General features: G+C 49.5%; 6 protein-coding genes across 6 annotated transcripts; 3 read left to right on the top strand and 3 right to left on the bottom strand.

Annotated features, from left to right (window-relative positions):
- Nucleotides 1–723: 723 nt before the first annotated feature.
- MAA_08079 (Adenylate kinase) lies at nt 724–1587 on the bottom strand (the record flags this gene model as incomplete). The annotated part of the gene is made up of 1 exon (XM_007826077.1): nt 724–1587. The coding sequence occupies one exon, from the start codon at nt 1585–1587 to the stop codon at nt 724–726; it is 864 nt and encodes a 287-aa protein (XP_007824268.1).
- Nucleotides 1588–3348: 1761 nt separating this feature from the next.
- On the top strand, nt 3349–3957 carry MAA_08078 (uncharacterized protein; the record flags this gene model as incomplete). Its single annotated transcript, XM_007826076.2, has 1 exon — nt 3349–3957. One exon carries the CDS (start codon nt 3349–3351, stop codon nt 3955–3957), a length of 609 nt encoding a protein of 202 aa, XP_007824267.2.
- Nucleotides 3958–5666: 1709 nt separating this feature from the next.
- Nucleotides 5667–6319, bottom strand: MAA_08077 (uncharacterized protein; the record flags this gene model as incomplete). Its single annotated transcript, XM_007826075.1, has 2 exons — nt 5667–6122; nt 6263–6319. 2 exons carry the CDS (start codon nt 6317–6319, stop codon nt 5667–5669), a joined length of 513 nt encoding a protein of 170 aa, XP_007824266.1.
- Nucleotides 6320–9209: 2890 nt separating this feature from the next.
- MAA_08076 (X-Pro dipeptidyl-peptidase (S15 family) protein) lies at nt 9210–10106 on the top strand (the record flags this gene model as incomplete). Its single annotated transcript, XM_007826074.1, has 1 exon — nt 9210–10106. The coding sequence occupies one exon, from the start codon at nt 9210–9212 to the stop codon at nt 10104–10106; it is 897 nt and encodes a 298-aa protein (XP_007824265.1).
- A 1570-nt stretch (nt 10107–11676) lies between these two features.
- MAA_08075 (Carboxylesterase, type B) lies at nt 11677–13280 on the bottom strand (the record flags this gene model as incomplete). Its single annotated transcript, XM_007826073.2, has 4 exons — nt 11677–12335; nt 12394–12738; nt 12802–13103; nt 13171–13280. 4 exons carry the CDS (start codon nt 13278–13280, stop codon nt 11677–11679), a joined length of 1416 nt encoding a protein of 471 aa, XP_007824264.2.
- A 4343-nt stretch (nt 13281–17623) lies between these two features.
- On the top strand, nt 17624–19989 carry MAA_08073 (transcription factor Zn, C2H2; the record flags this gene model as incomplete). Its single annotated transcript, XM_007826071.2, has 2 exons — nt 17624–18071; nt 18143–19989. The coding sequence occupies 2 exons, from the start codon at nt 17624–17626 to the stop codon at nt 19987–19989; spliced, it is 2295 nt and encodes a 764-aa protein (XP_007824262.2).
- Nucleotides 19990–21251: the final 1262 nt, after the last annotated feature.

Raw genomic sequence — 21251 nt, forward strand, 5'->3', positions numbered from 1 at the left:
CTTTAGGCGAAATGGGGTCTTTTGTAGGTACCTGGGTAGTTGTGGGATTCGTTGAGTATTTAGGTAGCTGGGATATATTCTGTTTGCAACGGCCTCCACATCCAAGCTCGACATTCTGTCACGCTAAATCATGCACAAGCGCCATGTGTTTATATGTACTTATACTAGTACTTAGGCACTGCGCGCCAAATCGTCTTCCGACAAGATACCCCAAGTAGGAAACCGCAATTCCCCGGATCTTCCCGCCATGCATGGGTGGAGCAAAACCGGGCCATTTCCAGAATCATGTGAAAGCGAGCATCACGTCACCAGACGGCAAAAGTTCCTCAAAAGGCCCGAGGTCTGAATTTGGGTTTCAACCCGTATGTACATGGTGCCCGATCAATACTCCAACCGAGCTACTTTTCCTCGGCAATTCCCCATCCACCATTGCGTCCCTACGGCTGCAGCTCTTGCAAATCCATAGCAATTGTTTCCGTCCGCCAAGGTCAAAATTAAAAAAAAAGAAGAAGAAGAAAAGGAAGAAAACACAACATGAAACTGCCCATCATGTAGGCTAGCAGGGCACTTTGAACCCGCTTACTCCGCTCAGAACATGGGTAGAAACCCGGCAATCACATTTTCCGCCAAACATTAAACGTAGCTAGTAAATAAGAACTCGAAAGGACAAAAGCTTCAAGACGTCTCCGCTTTGATACGTGGCGTTGAATCTAGTGGGCGCGTTTACATGACGAAGCGCTGTTCAAAGACCTGGTAGAGCTTGGGTGTGATCTCGTCGCTGCTCATGCCCTCGACCTCGACGAGAACCCCCTTGCTGGCGTAGTGCTCCAGCAGGGGCTCGCTGGTCTCCTGGAACTTTTGGAAGCGCGCGCGGTAGACCTGCTCGGTGTCGTCGGGCCGCTGCGTCAGGGGGTCGCCGGTGACGTCGTCGCGGCCGGGGACCCTGGGCGCGTTGAAGCTCGTGTTGTAGACGCGGCCCGAGGGCTCGTGGACCCAGCGGCCGGCGATGCGCTCGAGGATGACCTCGAAGGGGGTCTTGAGCGAGACGGCCAGGTTGATGGGGACGATGCCCTCGAGGCTGCCGGCCTGCGCGGCGTTGCGGGGGTACCCGTCGAGGATGAAGGACGCCGCAGGGTCCTCGGAGGCCTGCGCGGGCGAGGGGGGGCGTCCGGCGGCAAAGGCGCCGAATGCCATGCTGTCGCGGGTTTGCATCTCTGCGGCGGTGGTGGTGGCCTCGGACGAGAGCGTCATAACCTCGGGAGGTCCGTGGCTCTGCAGCCAGCCGCGGTTGCGGAGCTCGCTGGATATGAGGCGGAGCATGAGGTCGTCGGCGACGAGGCCGCCGGCCTTCATGGTGCTCTCGGCCTTGATGCCTGTGCGGACGTTAACGGGAGTGTCTGGGCTTGTTTTGCGTGCTGGGCGTTGCTTACCGAGAGGCGTCCTGTTCTTGACATTGCTGCGGAGCAAGTCGCCGGTGCTGATGGACGCGAGTTGGGGGAACCGCCCCAACAGTCGTTCGCTCTGGGTGCCCTTGCCGACGCCGGGAGCGCCTACAAGAATAACTCTAGCGGCTCTTCTAAGTTGCATTTGATTCTACGGGGGGCCGATTGATCGATTGGAGGGTTGAATAAGCAGTCGGGCGGGCGGGCGAATTGGAAGCGGCAGAGTCTGGCACGCGACGCCGCTGCGCAAACGGGCGAGGAATATCGTTGGGTCGTTTTCGTTGGGGGAAGAGGCGACGGGGACCTGGTGTGTTGTCGCGACGACGGAAAACAAAGACAGAGACACAATCGTGAGGAAGAAGAAATGATTACAGACGACCAACGGGCGGGCGGGCGGACGAACGGGAGCAATTGATGTGCATGTAAGGCAGACCAGAATGGCTGCGCTAAGTCATGGTGGGTGGTGCACTTGAACTCAACGTGGTTGCGGGCAGGCGGACCTTACGAAGATGCCGGTGCCGGCGTTGACCTGAATTCAACAACTGCTCGTGATTCCTGCTAGCATCGGCTTATATAAGCATATATGCGCTCATCAAGACACTCGGGCCAAGTGGTTGAGGTGCTGCCCCGCCAAGGCATCATCGTGGAGTGCATGTGCATACATAACCCTAACCCTAACGTTCAGCTCCCAATAGATGTACTCGTCGCCAAAGTAGTCGCCCAGTTCGTTTTCATGCCCCCAAAGGCAGAAGCCTGGGATGGAATAGCCTCAACACTTACCTGGAGTGGTACTCCGATTTTCTAGCTATATGCCTAGAATACCCAGTGCTAAGGGGGATCTTAACCTTAATAGCCCTGATCGAGTTCGATGTAGAAACCACCGCAGAATGCAAGGATAACCAATAGGCGAGGCAATAATCAAAAGCCCCAGAATAGCAAAGGCAGCCAAGCTATATCACAGATTGACTCCAACATGTCGTTGCTTGTGGTAGTTTGATAGCGTGCTAGTTGCACCAGGTATAGGGTAGCCCTGGGTTCTCGCATCTGATTCTCGACGTCACTCGCAGCTTTACGCTCTGCACCGCCAGTTCTTGTGTATGGAGATTACTAGACAGGATAACTATGTCTTACGTCGATAAGAAGAGGTTGAGTACCAGACTGTTCTTAAAATAACTACGGCCCCAAATAGACCATTGGACAGGTCCGTCCCTAGCTCCATTTTATCCCAGCTGCATTGACTGCGATTCAAAAGTGAGGCGGAACGTGGGGGGGATTGTGCTTATAAGTTATGACATAATATAATCTGACCGCCAAAAGTTCCATGTCCTTTACACAAGACTCCTCCTACCCAATGCGACTAGGCAGCAAGGTCCGTCTTGACTTCAAGGAACCTTGCAGGATCCACGATCCCTGCTGTCGGCTGTTTGTCAATTTCGCTGCTGGGACTGAACACGATCGGGATATTCCACCTCAAGATATTTTGTTTCTAGCCTTGATCTCCTCTCCCAGACCTATCAAGAGAAGAGCGGAAACAGGGAAAACCATGCAAAAGGACAATGGAAGCGCAAGTTGCGCAGCAAATCCTATTCTCCAATCGCGGAGAGGAAGCCCACGACAGAGAAGATGGGCCCCAAAAGTGAAAACCGGATGTAAGACCTGTCGGTCAGTGAAGCCTTTCATCAACTTTTTGGTACGTGGCTCTTGTAAAGTATTGCTGACTCGTTCTAGAGCCCGCCACATAAAGTGTGATGAGGCAAAACCGGCTTGCAAAAAGTGCATCTCGGCTGGAAAACGCTGTGATGGTTACGTTTACAATGCTGCACAGAAGACACCCATTTCAAAAACACATCAAGTGCCTTGCGATGCATTAGTGACTCATCACATGCTGCCAAACCATCAGAATCCCATGAGCCTATGTTTCACCGAGATCAAGCCATCGCGGCCGCCAAGCAACGAATTAACGAGTGCAACCGGCTCTCTCGTCTATATTCTCAACGTTATTGACCCAGCGTACAGCGTCTTGTCGTTTGGAGAGTGTCTCAAAGACTATCCTCAGAGGATGGAACACAACAAGGTGCTCACTGCAGCTTCTAAAGTCCTTACTGCAAGTGTGTTTAGTTTTTACACTGGTTCAATTTCGTCAAAACCCTTGGTCCCCTACGGGGAGGCCCTGCGCGTGCTTATAAGTAGTGTCGGGGCAGTGCATGGCAAAACCCAAATCGTGGACACAATGTGTGCCATTGGAATTCTTCTGGCATCCCATGTCTGTCAGCCCCCGACGATAACGAGGGGACTGAAGCTAAAATTTGTACAGAATGTGCGCGGCAGCAATCGGCGAGAATTTGAAGTTCTTTTAAGAGGATTAGTATACTTTTTGGATATGCTGGGCGATGAAGAGCTGGACAATGCTTTCGACAACGAAGTAGTCTCGAACTTACGGCGTCTTGTGGTAATATACTTTCGAACCCAAGCCCTGGTAGTACCTGAAGTGCAGCCGCAGTCTAATCAGAAGTAGATAGTCTCAAGCATTATGGATCCTACAATGAGATTCAACCCTCGTCTTCACTACGGGAAGAAGCGCCAGTCTGGTCTTGTAGCTACAGCACCCTGCAACGTCGGGACTGCTCGATGCAGTCAACAATGGCACGATTTGATTCAAATTTCGTCTTATTTAGAAGACCCGATCTCGAATCTTGACCATATTACGACGACTTATCAACAACTTTCGACCCACTTGGCGCTTCTTGAAAAAAATGCGACGGATGTATTTCGCAAGGTCAAAACGAGTCGGGACTCACTGCTTTCGCTACAATATATACGCCAAGAAGCTGGCAATTCTGGGCTTCTCACAATGGCGATGGCATTAAACATGGCACTCCGGATCATACATCCCAGGAATAGCGCCTTGTTAGAAGAAGCTGTCACTTTTGTGTCAGTGGTGCTGAGGGCCGCAGACAGAGTCTCTCTGTTCAAGCCGCTCAATACCGCATTACTCGGCAACTGTCTATGCCTTGCTTGGGTGGTTGCTGTGAATCCTCAAGAAAAGGAGAGAGTGCGTAAAATGCTGGATGAGCATTCTTATATCTTCCGGGGCACAACATGGGAAGTCTTGGCGACCAAGTTCCAGAAACGATTTGACAGTATTCGTGAATGGTACCGCTGGTATTCTTTACTAGGTCAAGTTCCGTCTTGGCAGCAAGGCACCAAAGATGAAGATGTATCTGCCTGTCCGCCATGACAGATGGGCGGTTCGCTAGGCTATCGTGTCTAACGACCCATCACGACCATGTTTTAACCGGCACGAGTCCGGGCCCCCGCACCTCCCGGCTCCGGAAGTCCATTGCCGAGGACATGCCGGTCTCCCGGCGGTCCTCTCACATGTTGACTCCATAATAGATTATTTGACCCACCAGACCTTTTTGAACCTGAGTGTACAGCAAAAGGTGCAGTCGTTGCCTGTGAACGGCGGTAGAGTTAGCTACATTGAGGTTGTCAGGGGCAGAGCTGAAAGAGTCTGGTGCGTCAATCTCGTCTGATGCATGTAAACCACATATCGAGGCGTTGCTTTAGTTTTCCTTGGTCAAGTCATTTATCGTCAACGGTTTCCCAGCCACCCTTATAAACAAGCTCGAGGCGAGCCCCGTGGTCTCATTACGTCCTGCCTTCTTTAGCTTCAGATAGTCAATGATACGACGTTTTGTGTTGAGGGAGCAGCCGCTACGCTTTTCATACCACGGAGCGTATCTGCAGTTGTCATCAAGATTTCGCAGTTGGCATGGCTTGACAGGATTCGCACATTTCCATGCAGAGAATGACGATAAACATGGCGAGGGTGCAATATAGTGAGCACAATTCAGGGGCTAATTAACCCGTGTTCACTGAATCTGGTAACCAGACGAAGGTGTCACCGTCAGCCGAAAGACGCAACAACGCCGTAGTCAGGCATAAATAATGCAATCAACGCATCGGAAAATACAAAAGCATGGCAATTATTAATGTAATGAGACTGTGGCATGCAATACCGCCAAACCTCACTGCCCAACTGAGGTGCAAACAGCGCCAGACTACAAAAACAGACCAGTGACCTGAAATACTACTGCCCCGTGAGCCTCCAGGGCCTTGATGGTCAATACCACATCCGTCTTTTAACAAAAAAATCCAGAAAAGTGTTCTCCGGAAGCTTCCGCTGCTCTCTCTCTCTGAAAACAAACGCAGGCTAATGAATTAGCGCTGTGCATTCTCAGCCAAAGCCTGCACCGTACTTCTCAGCAACATTACATCCGCGCCTTGAATTTTTTCAACCACGCCGTCCTTGGGCATCTTTGCAGATGTGCCGTGCTTGCTGCTTTGCACTACAACTGACGTCTGCTGTCCATTTTTGAAAAATAAAAAGGTCGGCATAGCGGTAACATTATGGTGCTTGGCAGCACCCTTACAATGGTCCACGTTGACTTTGGCAAAAGCGAGCTGGCCCTTGGACGAATATTCATCGGCCAGCTTGGAAAACTGCGGAGCGATGGCGCGGCAGGGAGGACACCAGTCGGCGTAAAAGTCGACAACGACGTACGTGGTAGATGATAAGAGAGACTCCAGCTCAGGAAGCTCGCTAATTTTAGAAACGTTGCCAGACGTTTCTGGGATAGGCGAGCGATCTCGAAAAAGGGCCTGTGAGTCGACTACCTGTCAGTGCGCTGCATCTCGCGGACAATTTGATGAGTGTTGGCAAAGTGATGAATGAGCGGCTGAGACATTGCCTGGCGCTTCTCATCTGCGCGTGCAGCCTGTTGTGACTCGTGAGGCTGTAGATTAAAGGGACTTACCTGACCGAGTATAAAGATGATGACCAAGGCCCAGATGACGTAGCTCACTGTCTCCATGTTTGAGTAGAGCTAGGAGGATGTGCTCGACTTGATGTTCGGTTGGGAGATGATGAGATGTTTGGAAGATACAAAATACCAAACAATGGGCGTGGCCGCGCTGGGGTGTTTGATATGCCGTGCCTGACAACAAAGAAACTTGCATCGGAATAAATATTGTTCCGGAATTGATTCGTTACGTGAAACGGCCTGAGGCATCTTCCATCTTGAGAAATCCTGCTACAGTATGATTTGGACACGGCTGTACAGCCTCAAGAGTTTAATATATGAAAAGCTACCGGAAATTTTTGTATTGCTTGGTCAATTAGTCAACTTGAACGCAATCCTTGTACGCTCGGCAAGGCGCGGAAATGTCCGCATGTCCGACCAAGGGCTCGAGGAGGGCAATCGAGATATTGCAAGCTGCGCCAAAGTGCCCGGACAAGACATGTATGCTCCTGGGTATATAGCTAGATATCATGACGACGCGTCTGGTGGGCCTATTGTATAAGCCAACGCCCGAGCGGGTGTATTGACAACTAACTAACTGATTCTAGCGACAGAACCAGCGCTGCAAAACGAAGAGAAAACAAAATAAGAAAAGACGCGCAAGTTCCTGAGCTCGATACCGTTCATCTCGCTTGTAACTGAAGTCTCTGGCCTGGCAGACCTGGACGGGGGGCGAGAGTAAGCGGAGCCCATTTTATATATATACTGCTTCGAGTGATCAAAATACTTCTCCTATCTCTTCAGGCGATACTGTAATCTCCTCCCCATACTCATTTGCGAGCGCCAACTGATACCCCGGTTTGAGGCCGGCGACAGCTAGAATGGCCACAATTGTCCAGACAGCGCCGCAGTAATCGGTTTGCATACCGACAAGACATTGTTTCTAGTAAGGGTTTTACTAAGCATATTTGCCCAAAACACCCGAGATGTAATACTTACAGGCATTTTAAAACACGTTTATTTATTGTGCGTGAGTTATATGTTCCTTGCGCAGCCGGAACTGTGGCTATAGCAGGCAGTGGTAGGTTCAATATTGGTATGTGTATGTTCAAGATGAAGAGAGGAGAAGAAGTGAGCGTTGGAGGGTTGGCAAGTCGGGGGACAGGCTCATTTATATGCTTCTCGACTCGCCTCTTTGTCCAACCACCATCCATTTGCGCAGTATCACCAGGCTGAACCGCTTATCGCATAATAACCCTAGCTGCTGCGGCTGAGCTGCACTTGAGAAGCCTCTTAGCCATTGACCTTTTTGCCTCTCCGCACACCGGTATACAACCCCTCATGCAGATGATACGTGGCATCACTTCGGCTTCATGTGGTCAGAGATGGTGTAGGGGAGCAGAAGTGAAAGGAGCCATAAGTCAAGTCAATCTGTCTCTGTTTCTCCGATTGATTCCTACATGGAAGAGCCAAACAGAGCAGAGCAGTGGCACTAAGGCCAGAGGGTCAGTGGTTACAATAGATAAGGCAGTGATCAGGCACAATCCTCCTCTCGGCTTACCTACTCTGGTCCTTGTGCAACTCACTCGCCAGGGACAAGAGATGGCACAGCCTGGCCGTTTCCAAAGCAAATGAGCCGTGGACACTGCATCATTTCCGACCAGTCACGTCGTATAGCATCGTGAATGAAAGCCATGGCCAACTCATCCAGCTCGGATCTTATACGTCGACCGCCAGCCGCAACGGACATCGGATAACTTTGCCGCCGTTGGCGTCTGGTCACCTCATATTTGGCAATATTGGATGGAATTTCTCATCTTACGTTGCTTCGTGGCGCTCCAGAAATGCCATCAGGCAGCGGGTGTGTTGGTTCTTCAGAGTTTGATGTACAAGGCAACCAATCGCCATCGGTGATACAATCGGTGAGAGAGGGGCATGGTCGAGGCCCTTTGTATTCCCAGAAAAGGCTGCAAGGCGAACTGGACGGCGTTCATTCCTACCGACTAGAAACTAAAAATAGACAAGACTTCTTCCCGTCCGTCTGCCTTTCCGGCAGTCACCGCCCCGGCACGGCAGAAGCAGCATAATTGCGCCGACTCACACAGATTCACCCCAGGAACATGACTCCCGCCCAGGAGACCACTTGAGACCAGATGGGTGCAGACTGGATCTATAATAGAGACCTAGTGATGACGCAGAATTGAGACTTATCTAATGCTTCGTGATGATAATGGTCCATCACCCTTCAAATCAACCCTAACCCTAATCACATCTCACCGCTGGATTTCACTCACCGGTATACATATTTTCAAGTTTCAAATAAGAGCTAGGTAATATTATACCTACAGAAAGAGTCATCCAAGATAGATAAGGTGTATAAATACTCCTTCTGCAATATTATAGCAAGATATAAGGGGTACTAACACACAAATATAAGTGGCGTGGCCACGCCTATTTTTGGGGCAACAGCTTGAGTAGCGCAGCATCAGGTCATTACCATGGAAAACTTACCGCCGCATAGGAGCTTACATATGTAGCCTTTGAGATTACAGATAGCGAGTCATCTGTAACTCCTAAAGCTGGACATCTGGACATAATAACTGCTGAGTCCGTGATGTCCGTTAAGACTCCACCGTTTCTGCTCCAAAGCTTTAACTCCGCTCAAAGTCCGTAAATTCCAAATCTGGTAAACTGGACGCGAAGCCTTTGAATCCACGACTTGAAACATCTACGGTGGACCTTCGAGGTAGTCTCTACCGGGCGTAATAAATTGTGTGTCTTTGGGTGGAACCTGGGCAATGCTAACAGCTGCTCCTCGCGGCCGGGCATGTGCTACGTATGGCATTCTATATAAACCCCATACCATGGCAATACCTACCTAGGCGGTTAAAGGTTTTCTAGCATGCCGCAATATCTCCCTCGACACAGAGCACAGAGACGCCAGTAAGCTTCAAACACAACCATGTCCGCCATCTCTATCAAGAAGGGATCCATTCAACTCTCCGGCTTGCTATACAAGCCCTCAACTACTAGCAAGACCCCCGGCATTGTCGTTGTCCATCCTGGAGGCGGAGTCAAAGAGCAGACTGCCCATTTGTATGCCAAGAAGCTGTCCGAGGCTGGCCTGACGACCATTGCCTACGATGCTTCCTATCAGGGAGAAAGTGAAGGCGAGCCACACTTTCTCGAAGATCCGGCCGAACGTGTCAGCGATGTCTTCGCCGTTGTCGATTACCTCGAGTCCCTCGACACTGTTGACCCATCGCAGCTGGGTATTCTTGGCATTTGCGCTGGTGGCGGTTACGCCGTGGCTGCCGCCAAAGCCGACCACCGACTCAAGTCCGTCGCCGCAATCAGCATGGTAAATATCGGCGACGCCACCCGCCTGGGCTGGGATGGAGACGAAGACGCGGCCAAAAAGGTCGAGACCTTGGAGCACATAGCGAAGCAGGTGCAGTCTGAGAACAAGACGGGCAATTTGGGAGCTTGTCCCTATGTCCCTCCGCAGCTTGATGACAAGACTCCCCTTGACTTGAGGGAAGCTCATGACTACTACCTTGGCCCTCGGTGCCAGCATCCAAGAGCAGCCAACAAGATGCTATTCCGTAGTGTCCCGCGCGTCATGACGTTTGATGCCTTCTACCTCGCTGACATTTACTTGACGCAACCTCTGCTGTTGATTGCGGGAGAAAAGGCCGGCTCCATTTGGCATACGGATAAACTGGACAAGCTTGTTGGTGGCGCGACTAGGAAGGTCATTGTTCCCGGTTGCACCCATATGGACTTGTACGACCGTCTGCCATTCGTTGATGTTGCCACCAAGGAGGTTGTGGATTTTATGAAGACATATTTGAAATAGGGGCGTTTCTGTCGATCGCGTTATGGGATTCAGTTAGCTGGAGTCGGTATATATAAAGAGCTTAGCCCGTGTGTATTCAACAAAAGAGCGCTTTCATGACTCAAGCGAGGATCTTGTTATGGCAGTGAATACGCGCGCCGAACTGTTTTGCTATGCACGCTGTGTGGCTATTATTTAGCTCTGTCGGCCACACACGTGCATGTAGGATAAGACTGCCTCTGTTGATGGAACAAGCAGACTTGACTTGCTGCATGTCATAAAATCATAGACATGAGAAGTTTGCAAGGCTGGGAAGCCTTGTACACCAAGATAAATGACATGGACGGATCTTTCTGGCAAGACAGTAACAAGAACAAAAGAAGAATGAATTTGTGACAAAGCTCAGTTGACAAGAAGGCTTACATCGTGACAAATGGCAAAGTATTGTATATCTCCAGTTTTCGCTGTGTAACGGAGTAGAGGACAGAAGAATGTTGAATTTGTGAGACAAGCCCAGTTAACAATGAGCCTCACAACGTGACAGGACGAGTTGAGCCGCCTCAACTTGAAGGCAACCTCTCTAGTGGATTTTATATCCTGTAAGAGTATAGTAACGCTCACCAGCTAGGAAGACGCGACGGAAACAGAGAAGCGATCGGTCATGTCCGTGACACACGTAGGTGATTGGCATCTGCTCAGAAGTTAATACTGAATGGCGTCATCCACAGCTCTTGCATAGTCGCCGTCCCTCTGGCTAACGAATGGACTTGAGTGAGTGCGAACGGCTTGATGTAAAGTGTCCTCGGGCTGCGGCTTTCAGCAAGATTCCTGTCCCTCCCTTCCTTGGCTTCTCCCGTGTTGGCGCAACAATGCTGCTCCTGCGTTGTGCATATCGGACCAGTCATTCCTACTCATCAAATTGCCACCCAACTTTGTTTATTCCTTCTCGCATATAATGGCCCACTTAATTATGGTCTGTCGAGGCCGGGCGTTAGGCATAAAAGTGAAGGGTCTACGACATGCTGATTTATAATACACGATTTGTCAGAGTCAATAGGTCCAGATCGTCTATTTTTAGGTATAAGGGTCCCGCTGCACATGCTGAAAACGGGCAACAATGTATCTCAAGGTAAACATGTATTGGATACAGGTGGTGAATTACTAACACGGTTGTTTCATGTGGCTTATCAAATATCATGCAATATTTGCGACATAGAACCCGAACCTGAACCTAGCAATTGTCTTTTAAGTTTAAGCACACACCATCATCTCTACAACACCAGACCTCTCTTCACACCCAACCGTGTCACCAGATAGACGGCTAATTTCTAACTACGTAGCTCTGTCCGTGGAAAAAATCACATTGAGCCGAGTTGTCCGGGTCCTCTCCAGCTGCAATACTAGAGTCCGTAATACTCAATACGGTAAAGTTAGTATTCCCACCAGTCTGGTAAGTCGGCCAGTGTGGACGATTGCTGTCCGTGTATGAAACCGCATTAGGATCGAGCTGCGTGGCAAACGAAATATAGTAGCTTCGTATAATCGAAGCAAGCGTCGCGTTATTCGACGTGCCTAAGATCAACGCGCAAGTTTAGTCACAAACCCCCAACATTTTTGCAGCAAAAGGAACGGATGCCTTGTTACCATTTAGATTTACAGTTTCCGTAAAAGGAACCAAGCTACCGTGCAGCCCACCGCCCGCATCAAAAATCATCTTGTACACGGGCTCGCCGTGGTCTGAAACAGCAGCCGCCATGTACTGCGAAAAGCAGGATATGATGAAATCGCCAAAGATTTGCTGGCGCTGGAAAAACGTCGAGTTGAAGCCGTCGCGCGGATACAGCTGAAGCAGGCGACTGACAAAAGATTGCGTCGCGCCCGGGAACAAGGTCTTGAGGTCCGTCACGAGTTCCGCCGAAGTGGTCTGACTGCTGTTCGAGAATATGACACCCTCATAGCCCTCGCGGTTTGTTAAAAGAGGCACTTTTGCAAAATGGCCCTGGCTGAACTCGTGGCTGGGAAGGCCGCGGATGATGTCGCCGTCAACATAGGGTCCGTAGTAGAAGTCACCGAAGCCATACTCAAGAAGAGCGTAGCCCGTGTCGTATGTCTTTTGAGCGGCCACGGCGAGATCTGACTCGGGCATGGCGCGTAGACACTGAATGTCTGGGCATCCTGCCGCTGTGAGGAGCAGCTCATACTGCCGCTGTATGGTCGACTGGCTGTGCAAAGGTTGCAGCCAAGGGTATTCTGTATGAGGTTTAGGAACATTGGCACCGTTTTGATGGGTGCAAGAAATGCCACCTACCGGCTATTGCTCCACGGAATGGCGGATTACTGACACCGCCATGAAGAGTCAACTGATGTGTGACTGAGCCTCCGCCGGCACTGCCGCCCATGATGGTCACCTTTGCTGGGTCGCCGCCGAATTTGCTGATATGACGTTGCACCCAGCCGAGCGCTGCCCGTTGATCGAGCAGACCGGCATTGGCAACACCCTTCTCGGCCACCTCTGCACCGCCGAGAAATCCGTACGCACCGAGCCGGTATTGGATGGAGACGTAGACGATGCCGCCGCTCGACTGGTACACTAATGAGTTGCCGGCTTGTTCGTAGCCGGGACCTAGCGACGCAGATGAACCAAGAGTATATCCTACGAGGCAGTGTTATCCATCAGTAAGCGTGGGGAACAGACCAAATGGCCGAATAACCATACCACCACCGTGAATATGGACTATGACTGGAAGGGAAGTGTTGACTGGTTTCGCAGGGGCCAAAATGTCAAGATTGAGACAGTCCTCGGTGCTCGTTGGAGTCTTAGATATGTCTGTTGAAGCTCCGGCGGTACTGTTGAACCACCAGCCAGGGTAGCCTTGGGGACACGGCAACGGCGGATCTACCGCGTCGATGACTTGGCCCCTGCTACCAGTGCCGTTGATGTCAATATCCCGTGGGGCTTGCCATCGAAGGTTTCCGACTGGAGGTTCGGCATAACGTATCCCGTGCCAGGCGTTGATTCTATTCATGTCAGCAGACGCCACATGCCGAGAGTATAAGATGTACATGCCCCGAGGTGTCATTGTACGATCCCCTGTATTTCACATAGCCAAGATCGACGATGGGGTGAGAATCAGGCGTAGTGTCCGCAATGACGACAGGTATCGAGGCGGCGATGATGAGTCTAGATAGCTGCATGGCGACTAAGAATAGACGCAACAGGGAAAGATGCAAAGTAGCATGATAGCCGGCACAGTAGGACGAGGTTCTGATCTTTGTGATATATACTAGGCAAATAGACTCGTCATCTCTCCATGACATTCTACCCGGCGTGGTTTACTAATACAGTCAAGATGGCCGGCCCTGTCTCTCCGCTCATCCGTAATTAGGATCTGCGTCTTGACCCCACCGAATATTGATGGGTCCCGAACTTGCCGGCGAGCTGGAACTACATATGTAGTGGCCACGCGGTGTTACCGGTGTTAGCGGTAATAGACACCTACAGTCAGAGGCAACAAGTATTCGAAGGGTCTGGTCCTATGCCTTCTATGCTTGATTGTTCTATTAAGATGGCGGCGTGGCTAGCTTGTTATACACACCCCTATATATAGTTGGAAATATTCCTACATTGCCTGCGTTTTATTCACAGGGTCCGAAAATACTAGGCCTTCAAGAGTGCCCATTAGCATATGACGTGACCTGAACTAGTCATTAATCTAACCTGATTCTGGATTTTCTAGAATTGGACCATTGGCTCGAGACGGTACGTGGCTTTTAGCGTAAGTCTCTATTGGCTCCCATTTTCTACACTCGTGTACCGACCGAGGTTTCATAACGGGATGTCTTTCCAAGTCGCTCCATTCGAAAGTACGAGGAGTGATATCCCCATGGCACATGATAATTCTTCGTAGTGTATCGATGCAATGATCTAGAACATGTGTTACCAGCGCTGTAGGCATCACCCACTTGGTCACTTACATATGTGAACGCTGCTACCCAGCTTTCCGTCTCCCCGCGTGTAGTAATCAGGAAAGGCGTATTGTCGAATATAGTTCTAAAAGAAAAAAACCCACATTAATCATGGCTTTTAATCTGGAAAAGACTGTTAAAAATACTGACGAGGCAATGGAGCTGATGGTAGACGGATAAACTGGCCAAGTAGCCTGATCCGTCTCGCAGACTGACTGAAGACCTGTCGACTTGATTCAGATCTTCCTTTTGTACAACCAGATTGTTATCTATTCATAGTTAGCTTGGCACGATCACTACTCACCATGTTTGATGTATATTTTTCTCGTACATTTCAGCAACCTTTGCCATGCGGCATCGGTTTCTAAGCTTGGCGGTCCTGCGAATGCTGCTGGGACTGAATCATCGACGACCTTGGCCTCATACGTTACCGCAGACCTAGCAGGCGCTATAGACGGACAAATATATTGGTTAGTTCATGGAACGGTGCAAAATTTGTGGAAAGGTTTTGCTCACAATAGATGAGGCCGGCCTCATGACGATGAGATAGCATATTATGAATGCCATAGCCGAACAATACAAAGTACATCAGCGAAACCACCAAGTTGAGTCCCAAGACCACGATTAGTTGAAATGTTTCGCTGTGGCGACATTGGGTGTTCTTGGAACTGGCATAATTGGCCTTGTGGCCAAAAGAAGTGAATGGTCTACCCAGCTTTGGGAGGCAGAAACCGGGAGACACCATTGTCATGCAGAGAGAATGAGAAGGCTGAAATTTAGAGCACCGAGTCCGTGTAGAGTGAGTTTCCACACTCACATGAACCTGCTGGAAGAATAGAATAGTTGATGATGCGACGGGTACGTTGCAAATGAAGGGAAGGAACAGAAGACAGAGGCTATAGACATTTAGAGGAAAGCTAGAGGACTCGGTGTAGGGATGAATTGATGCATTTCTCTGCGTCCGACAGACGGACGGTTCTCTCGGAAAGTCGGCACCATATACAATTCCCATAACCAACAGTTAAGGCAGCACTCTTGGCTCAACTGGGAAAAAGGCACCTGGAATCATGCAGGTCAAATGCCCGCTTACACAGGCCTATGACTCATATCGGTGTGAAATAAATGACGGGAGCCAACATACATTATCGCCTGTTGGACGGTGCATTGTTCAGGCATGTTGGCCGGTGCTCGGAGTTGACTATTCTGGTCTTGCCTGTTCCGGGGTAGCAGGGTCTTCCTTGCCGAGTTCAATAAGCTTGCAACCCTCGCTGGCAAGACTGATAAGCAGAAGGTTGAAGCCCTCCAACTCAAGGTATCCAACGAGGTTATCGACGAAGTTATGCACCGTAGCGGTAAACCTGGGAATGACGACTGGCCTGGATGGAAAAAGCTGTGCCAGGACGTCTACAACGACCTTGAGCAGAGCAAACACATCAGGAGGATGCGTAGCCGACGTGACCCGACCGCATCCGCATATTTCCAGTGTTCCACAACTCACTTTTGCGACCAGTCTCTGTAGACGAAGACGGGAACCACGTAGGGCTCCCTGGCCAGAGTGAGATTAATGAAAACGAGTCCCGGAACATCCGCGGCCGCATCCTCGAGCGGGATGACGAAACAGAAGAGGTGGTAGAGAAATGTTGTTTAGAACCATTCGAGGACGGAATGGTGTTTAGAGGGGGGATACTATCACAGCACCATCACGACTTGTCTAAGATGAACTGGCGGATCCTTTCTGGATCTACCCGCGCCTTGTTGGGGTCGTCATTAGAATCCAGGACGACCGCGACACCTCCCCAAGACGTCCTAATTTCATATTTAGATCAAATAAAAATACCGTTAACAAGTTATTAGCAACACTATTTGCGATGGCCCTGTGCTTGCTCTACCCCCGTTTTGCGATAGTTTAGCCAGTGCGCATTCCATAGAGCCACTTTACGGCTATGCAACCTATAACAAACAGCACCGACATAGAGAGTATAGTAAGCACATTAACCACAATATATACAAGCTGATCTACAAATAAACTGTTTCTTAAAGATGATGGTTTTGCATAGTCCACGATCCACAATGCCAAAATTACGAAGAATAAGGCGCACATAAGGATAGCAGGGGTAACCGGGCCGATCAGTTGCTTTTGAAAAGACACTCTCATTTTGACAAGAATGCATGTTGTAATAATGAAGCCCAACCACAGAGGAGGAACCAAGAGATGCAAGACGTAAGACCTGGGGGAGAAACTCTCTTTGTTAGTAACAACTCACTTGACAACTTCTAGCTCGATGTCGGTCAACTCAACTCACACTTCGAAAGGTTCACTGGAATTTCTGGCTTCACGATACTGAGACACTTGAACATAAATATGAACTATAGAGACTATTCCCAGAAAAGTCAGATTGAATGCGACTGTTTTGGGCTTCAGCTTCGTATTCCAGAAGACAAGAGTAGGGCTCAGATGCGCCGTGTTCGTTTGAGCTGTCTTCCCAAGCATATGTTAACAACACTATTACGAACTGTACTTTCTGAGTGTTCTCTTACTGGTATGACGGTATCCACATGTTCCGGGACCGGCTCTGTTCTTTCTTCGATAACATAATTGAAAGATTGCTGATCATTATTTTCAGAGGATTGTTGCGACCGATAGAGTCTCTCTAGTTGACCTCTGCCTTGTGAAAGATCTGTGTTATCCACCTCAGTATCAATTGGGACGTGGACGAGATTGATGACATTCAATACAGGTTCATATGGCGCTCGCGATCTGATCCCAGGAAGGAATGTGTAGTATAACCACCCCAACATAATCAATAATTGCTCAGCAGCGGTGCATCCCAGGAGCCACAAGGATGCACCAGGCCCCGATCGATCTGCCGTCGCCAACACCCATGCGACATGGAACGAGATTGAGCCGATGGCTGTTGCGGGAGTTGCCCAGAACAGTTGCATCATCAGCCAGTGCCGCAGTCCCCTTAGGTGTGGCCACCTATGGACAGTATAGAGGAAGTACGGGACCCAATCTATGATACTGAGTAACAAAGCCACCCAATGAAAGGCTAGTTGTAGACGATGTGCCTCTTCCGTCGCATCTTTACCGCTAAATGCGACATTAAAAAAGGCAAACGGGATTCGAACGAAGACTATCCAGCGAGCGTAGCGACGAACTGATTCATTTAACTTTCTCAGCCCCTTCAGCTTGGTTGCGCAACTACGGCGAAAGCTAGCCATAGGTGAAATTTTGTCTTGTTCTTTGGCAACTCACACGTTTTGGAGTTGAAGCGTTGCAAGCTCACTCGTACGTGGTAGTGAACCTCATCGGACAAATGGTTTCCTGGGAAGGTACAGCTTTCAAATAGATTTGTGAAGGTGAGCATTGACAGAAGAACGACGATCAACTGCCTATTTTGGACCAGAGCAGAGTCTTCAGTCAGCCGTTCAAGCAGCCTCGCCTTGGGCTGAGGAGGCTTAGACGGGAGGGGTTGGTGTTGTGCTATGACTTGTTACCCACGAATCTCATCTGAAAAATAGAGAGCTTTATGATAGCTTGATTATTTCCGTTTTATTATTGCAACGCAGCGATGGACCAAGACTCGACGGAATCTGGATATCCCATGAACGCCATGGGGCAATTAAGGTTTGGGGATCCCTGCAACACGTGCAACAACTTCGACCTGTATAGCTTCAACAAAGACCCTTACGGCCTTCGAGGATATAAATTCTGCAACGTGGAGCTGGCTGCTTCTAGGGGATGTACATTTTGCTCTCTACTAGTCGGTGCCTTCAAAGCCAAACTGCGGGCTTCACCACGACGGCTTACCCCCAATTGGGAACAAAGCTGGTGGATTCATCTTAGTCTGGGAGTGAACAGCGGCCCACCGCCACAAGACATTGAGAGCTGCGGGTCTGGACTTGGAATACACACAATGAAGGCAGCTCTAGCTCCTGAAGACGTTAACGAGTTCCACGGGCCGAAATTACCTCATGGCACATATCCGTTACTGGAGTTTCATGTCGCCGCGGATCCAAGTAAGTGAGACAGAGTATTCGATATCTGGAGGACTACCAGAACTAATATAAACACATCATTACTCTTTCAGATAGCCAAGCTGCCAGGAGCGGAGATATTCGGGGACGGTACATAGGCGGTAATGTCCAGTCAGAAGACTCTGTAAATATGATGAAAAATTGGCTGAAGATCTGTCTCGCACATCCCAAGTGCTGCCGGACGATGTCTGGCAAACGAGTTATCGATGCTCAAAAAGCGCCTTTACCAACAAGGTGCGTGGAAGTGGGAGACAGAGGGTTTTGGCTGACAGAGACAAGCTCCAAATTGGGCAAGTACCTTACCATCTCTCACCGGTGGACGTTAGCGACGGCACATTATTCCACGACAGTTGCGAATATCAATCGTAGGAAACGGAAAGACAGCACCTGGTGGAGGAGACTTCCAAAAGTATTTCTCGACGTACTAGAACTCGCCCGCCGCCTTGACGTCAGATATGTCTGGATTGACTCCTTGTGCATTATTCAGAGAGGAGATGAAGGTGCGGATTGGCAACGAGAGGCTACCAAAATGGCTGGCTATTACCAGTACTCCCTGTTTACAGTTGCCGCTACGTCTGCAACAGAGGAGCTAGGCCTGTTTCCTCCAAGAATATCCAATACCCCTCGAATTGCACGTCTTCCGTACTCTGATAAAGATGGCTGCCGCCATGGCCACTTCTACATCTACTCATACAACTGGGAAGTAGATAAGCAATATATCTCTTTTATCCAGGACAGCGAACTTCTTTCCCGAGGATGGGTCTTTCAGGAATGGCTTCTCAGTCGAAGGATAGTGTATTTCACACCAGCAGGGATCTTTTGGGAATGTGCAGAACAGCGACCTCACAATGACCGTGGTGAAGTCTCTCAAACACGGTCTTCAGACGATAAACTGGCAGATAATCAGCCGGCGGTAAAGCAGTCTTTTTCATTGGACGACACTGGCATTGACCCCGTTTGGTATCGCATAATTGCGGCCTATTCAGCTTTGTCCTTGACGAAGCCAGAAACGGACCGTGTCGTGGCCCTCTCGGGTATTTCCAAAGAATTTAAGACAGCTTTGATGAGGAAAGGACTGAGACGAAACAATATAGCCTCGACGGTGCGATCCGGCCTGGAGTTCGTCTCGGGACTTTGGTTACCTGACTTGCATCATGGCTTACTATGGGAATGTCAATTTTCCGGTAGCAAGGTTCAACGCATCCCTGGTTTCCCAAGTTGGTCTTGGACATCCGTTTTATGTGCTGTGGAGTGGGACGAGAGACAAAAGCCTCGGTCTTGGGCGTCTAAGTTACATGCTGTGCTGTTGGACGGAGAGCGTAAGTCTCGTGTCAAACCTGAAGCCGAATTGATTGCATTGGGAACATCTGAAGGCGGCACCTTCTCCATGGAATTACTGAGGAATTCGACTGAGGACCTCATATACTCCCCTCCGAAACTGTTTGATATTGATAACTGTTTCGTGTCTCTTCACATGAGGGCCAAGATTATGCAGGTCTTAGTACGAGGTCGCTTGCATAATGTACTTGATGCTGAAATTATCTCTGCAACGTCAGGCCATCACAAAAAGTCGAATAAGTCTGCCTGGAGAGCCGTTTCCTCTACTCTCCGGCCCACCGAGATATCTGGCTGGGCTTCGATTGAAGACATTGACTACCAAGTCGACTCATTATTTGAGGGAGGGCGCGAGATGTGCGTTCTACACATTTCGACAGCCCCTAGGGTTCCTGGTGGCTATGGTCTCGGTTATCTCACTCTTTGGCATAGAGTATTCAACGTTCTCTTTGTGAGGGAAACACACGGGCGAAGATACGAGCGACTTGGCGTTGGCAGGATTTTTGGAAAGGAATTTGAGAAGCAACTTCATGGGACGACGGCTTGCGATGTTGAGCTCTTTTAATCAATTATCCTGTTCGTCCGGGTCATAGGCATTACCTCCTCACAGCTTGTAGTTTTCGTGCAGCATCGTAGAGAAAGAATCAGTGTGGGGAATCTATCTACCGATGTAGATGAAATGTAGATAGATATAAATATATATCTATCTATCTACTAAGAGGTCATTTGGGTCATCTATCTACCTACCTGACTACCCAGTGGATAGACGAAATGTAGATAGATGCATAGAACTGTCCGATAATATCGCGATTGGAGCTATGAGGCACATCGAGCGTGGAAAAGGTCCTTAATTAAAGCTATCTTCTAACGGCTTAGGTTCCCAAGAGATAAATTAGTCGTATTTTATGTTGGCAGAGCTACTAGGGCTGTTATTCTGAGCGGTTGGATGTTACATGGATAATAGGTCGTAATCCGGTGATCAGAGTCAAATTGTAATAAGCGAAGCTTAGGTCCTTATAATGGTCTGTGTTGAAGACTAAGGAGCTAGAGTCTATCTACGGAGAAAGAAAAGTATAGTGCCTATAGGGTCCGTCGTGTGATGCCAATCAAGAGAATTGCGTCTCGATTCTCTCGATTATTGTACTGGACCACTGGTCGAAGTGATCGAGCTTCGAGCGCCTCGATCACTTACACGCCCAGTTCTACCGGGGTTCTTCCGCCGGTGATGACCACCGCGGGACGGTTCGTACCTGCACTGCAGCCTGCGGCTGGGTCGTAACACCGTTAGGCCAAAAGGGTCTGGTACGAATTGAACAAGTCAAGTCCCTCATGACTGTTCAATCTAGCACTATACAGGATCCCTCGGTCGCCGCGATCACTACCACATAGGTTGGGCTCTAGCCCAGACCATAACAATAGTGCTAGATTGAACAGTTATAAGGGACTTATTCAATTCGTACTCTTTTGGCTCCTCGGTCAAAGAGCCCGGAAGACGGGGTGGCTGCAGCTAGCACTTGCGATAGCCTGTTGGGCTAGTCTATCTCCAATAATAGTTTCTGTGAAGAAGAAAGTAAAACCTGTATAACTCACGCACAGAGAGTCCAACATTGAGCTTTTGTCCGCTTTTAATCTAGTAGTTAAATTCGAATCGGCCGCAAGTTAAACTACCGTGGATCTCTTTGCTTCGCGTGATTCTAAATTTCGATTGGACCTGGACGACTGGGCGTCAGTTTTTTTTGTAAGTGTTGACTTGATACGAGTAATGTACTAAGCGTGACACGCAGAAGAGTTATTGCCTAGTGGCACGTGTTGAACGTCACAGCGGAA

Source organism: Metarhizium robertsii, assembly GCF_000187425.2.
Source record: "Metarhizium robertsii ARSEF 23 chromosome Unknown MAA_Scf_6, whole genome shotgun sequence".
NCBI lineage: Eukaryota > Fungi > Ascomycota > Sordariomycetes > Hypocreales > Clavicipitaceae > Metarhizium > Metarhizium robertsii.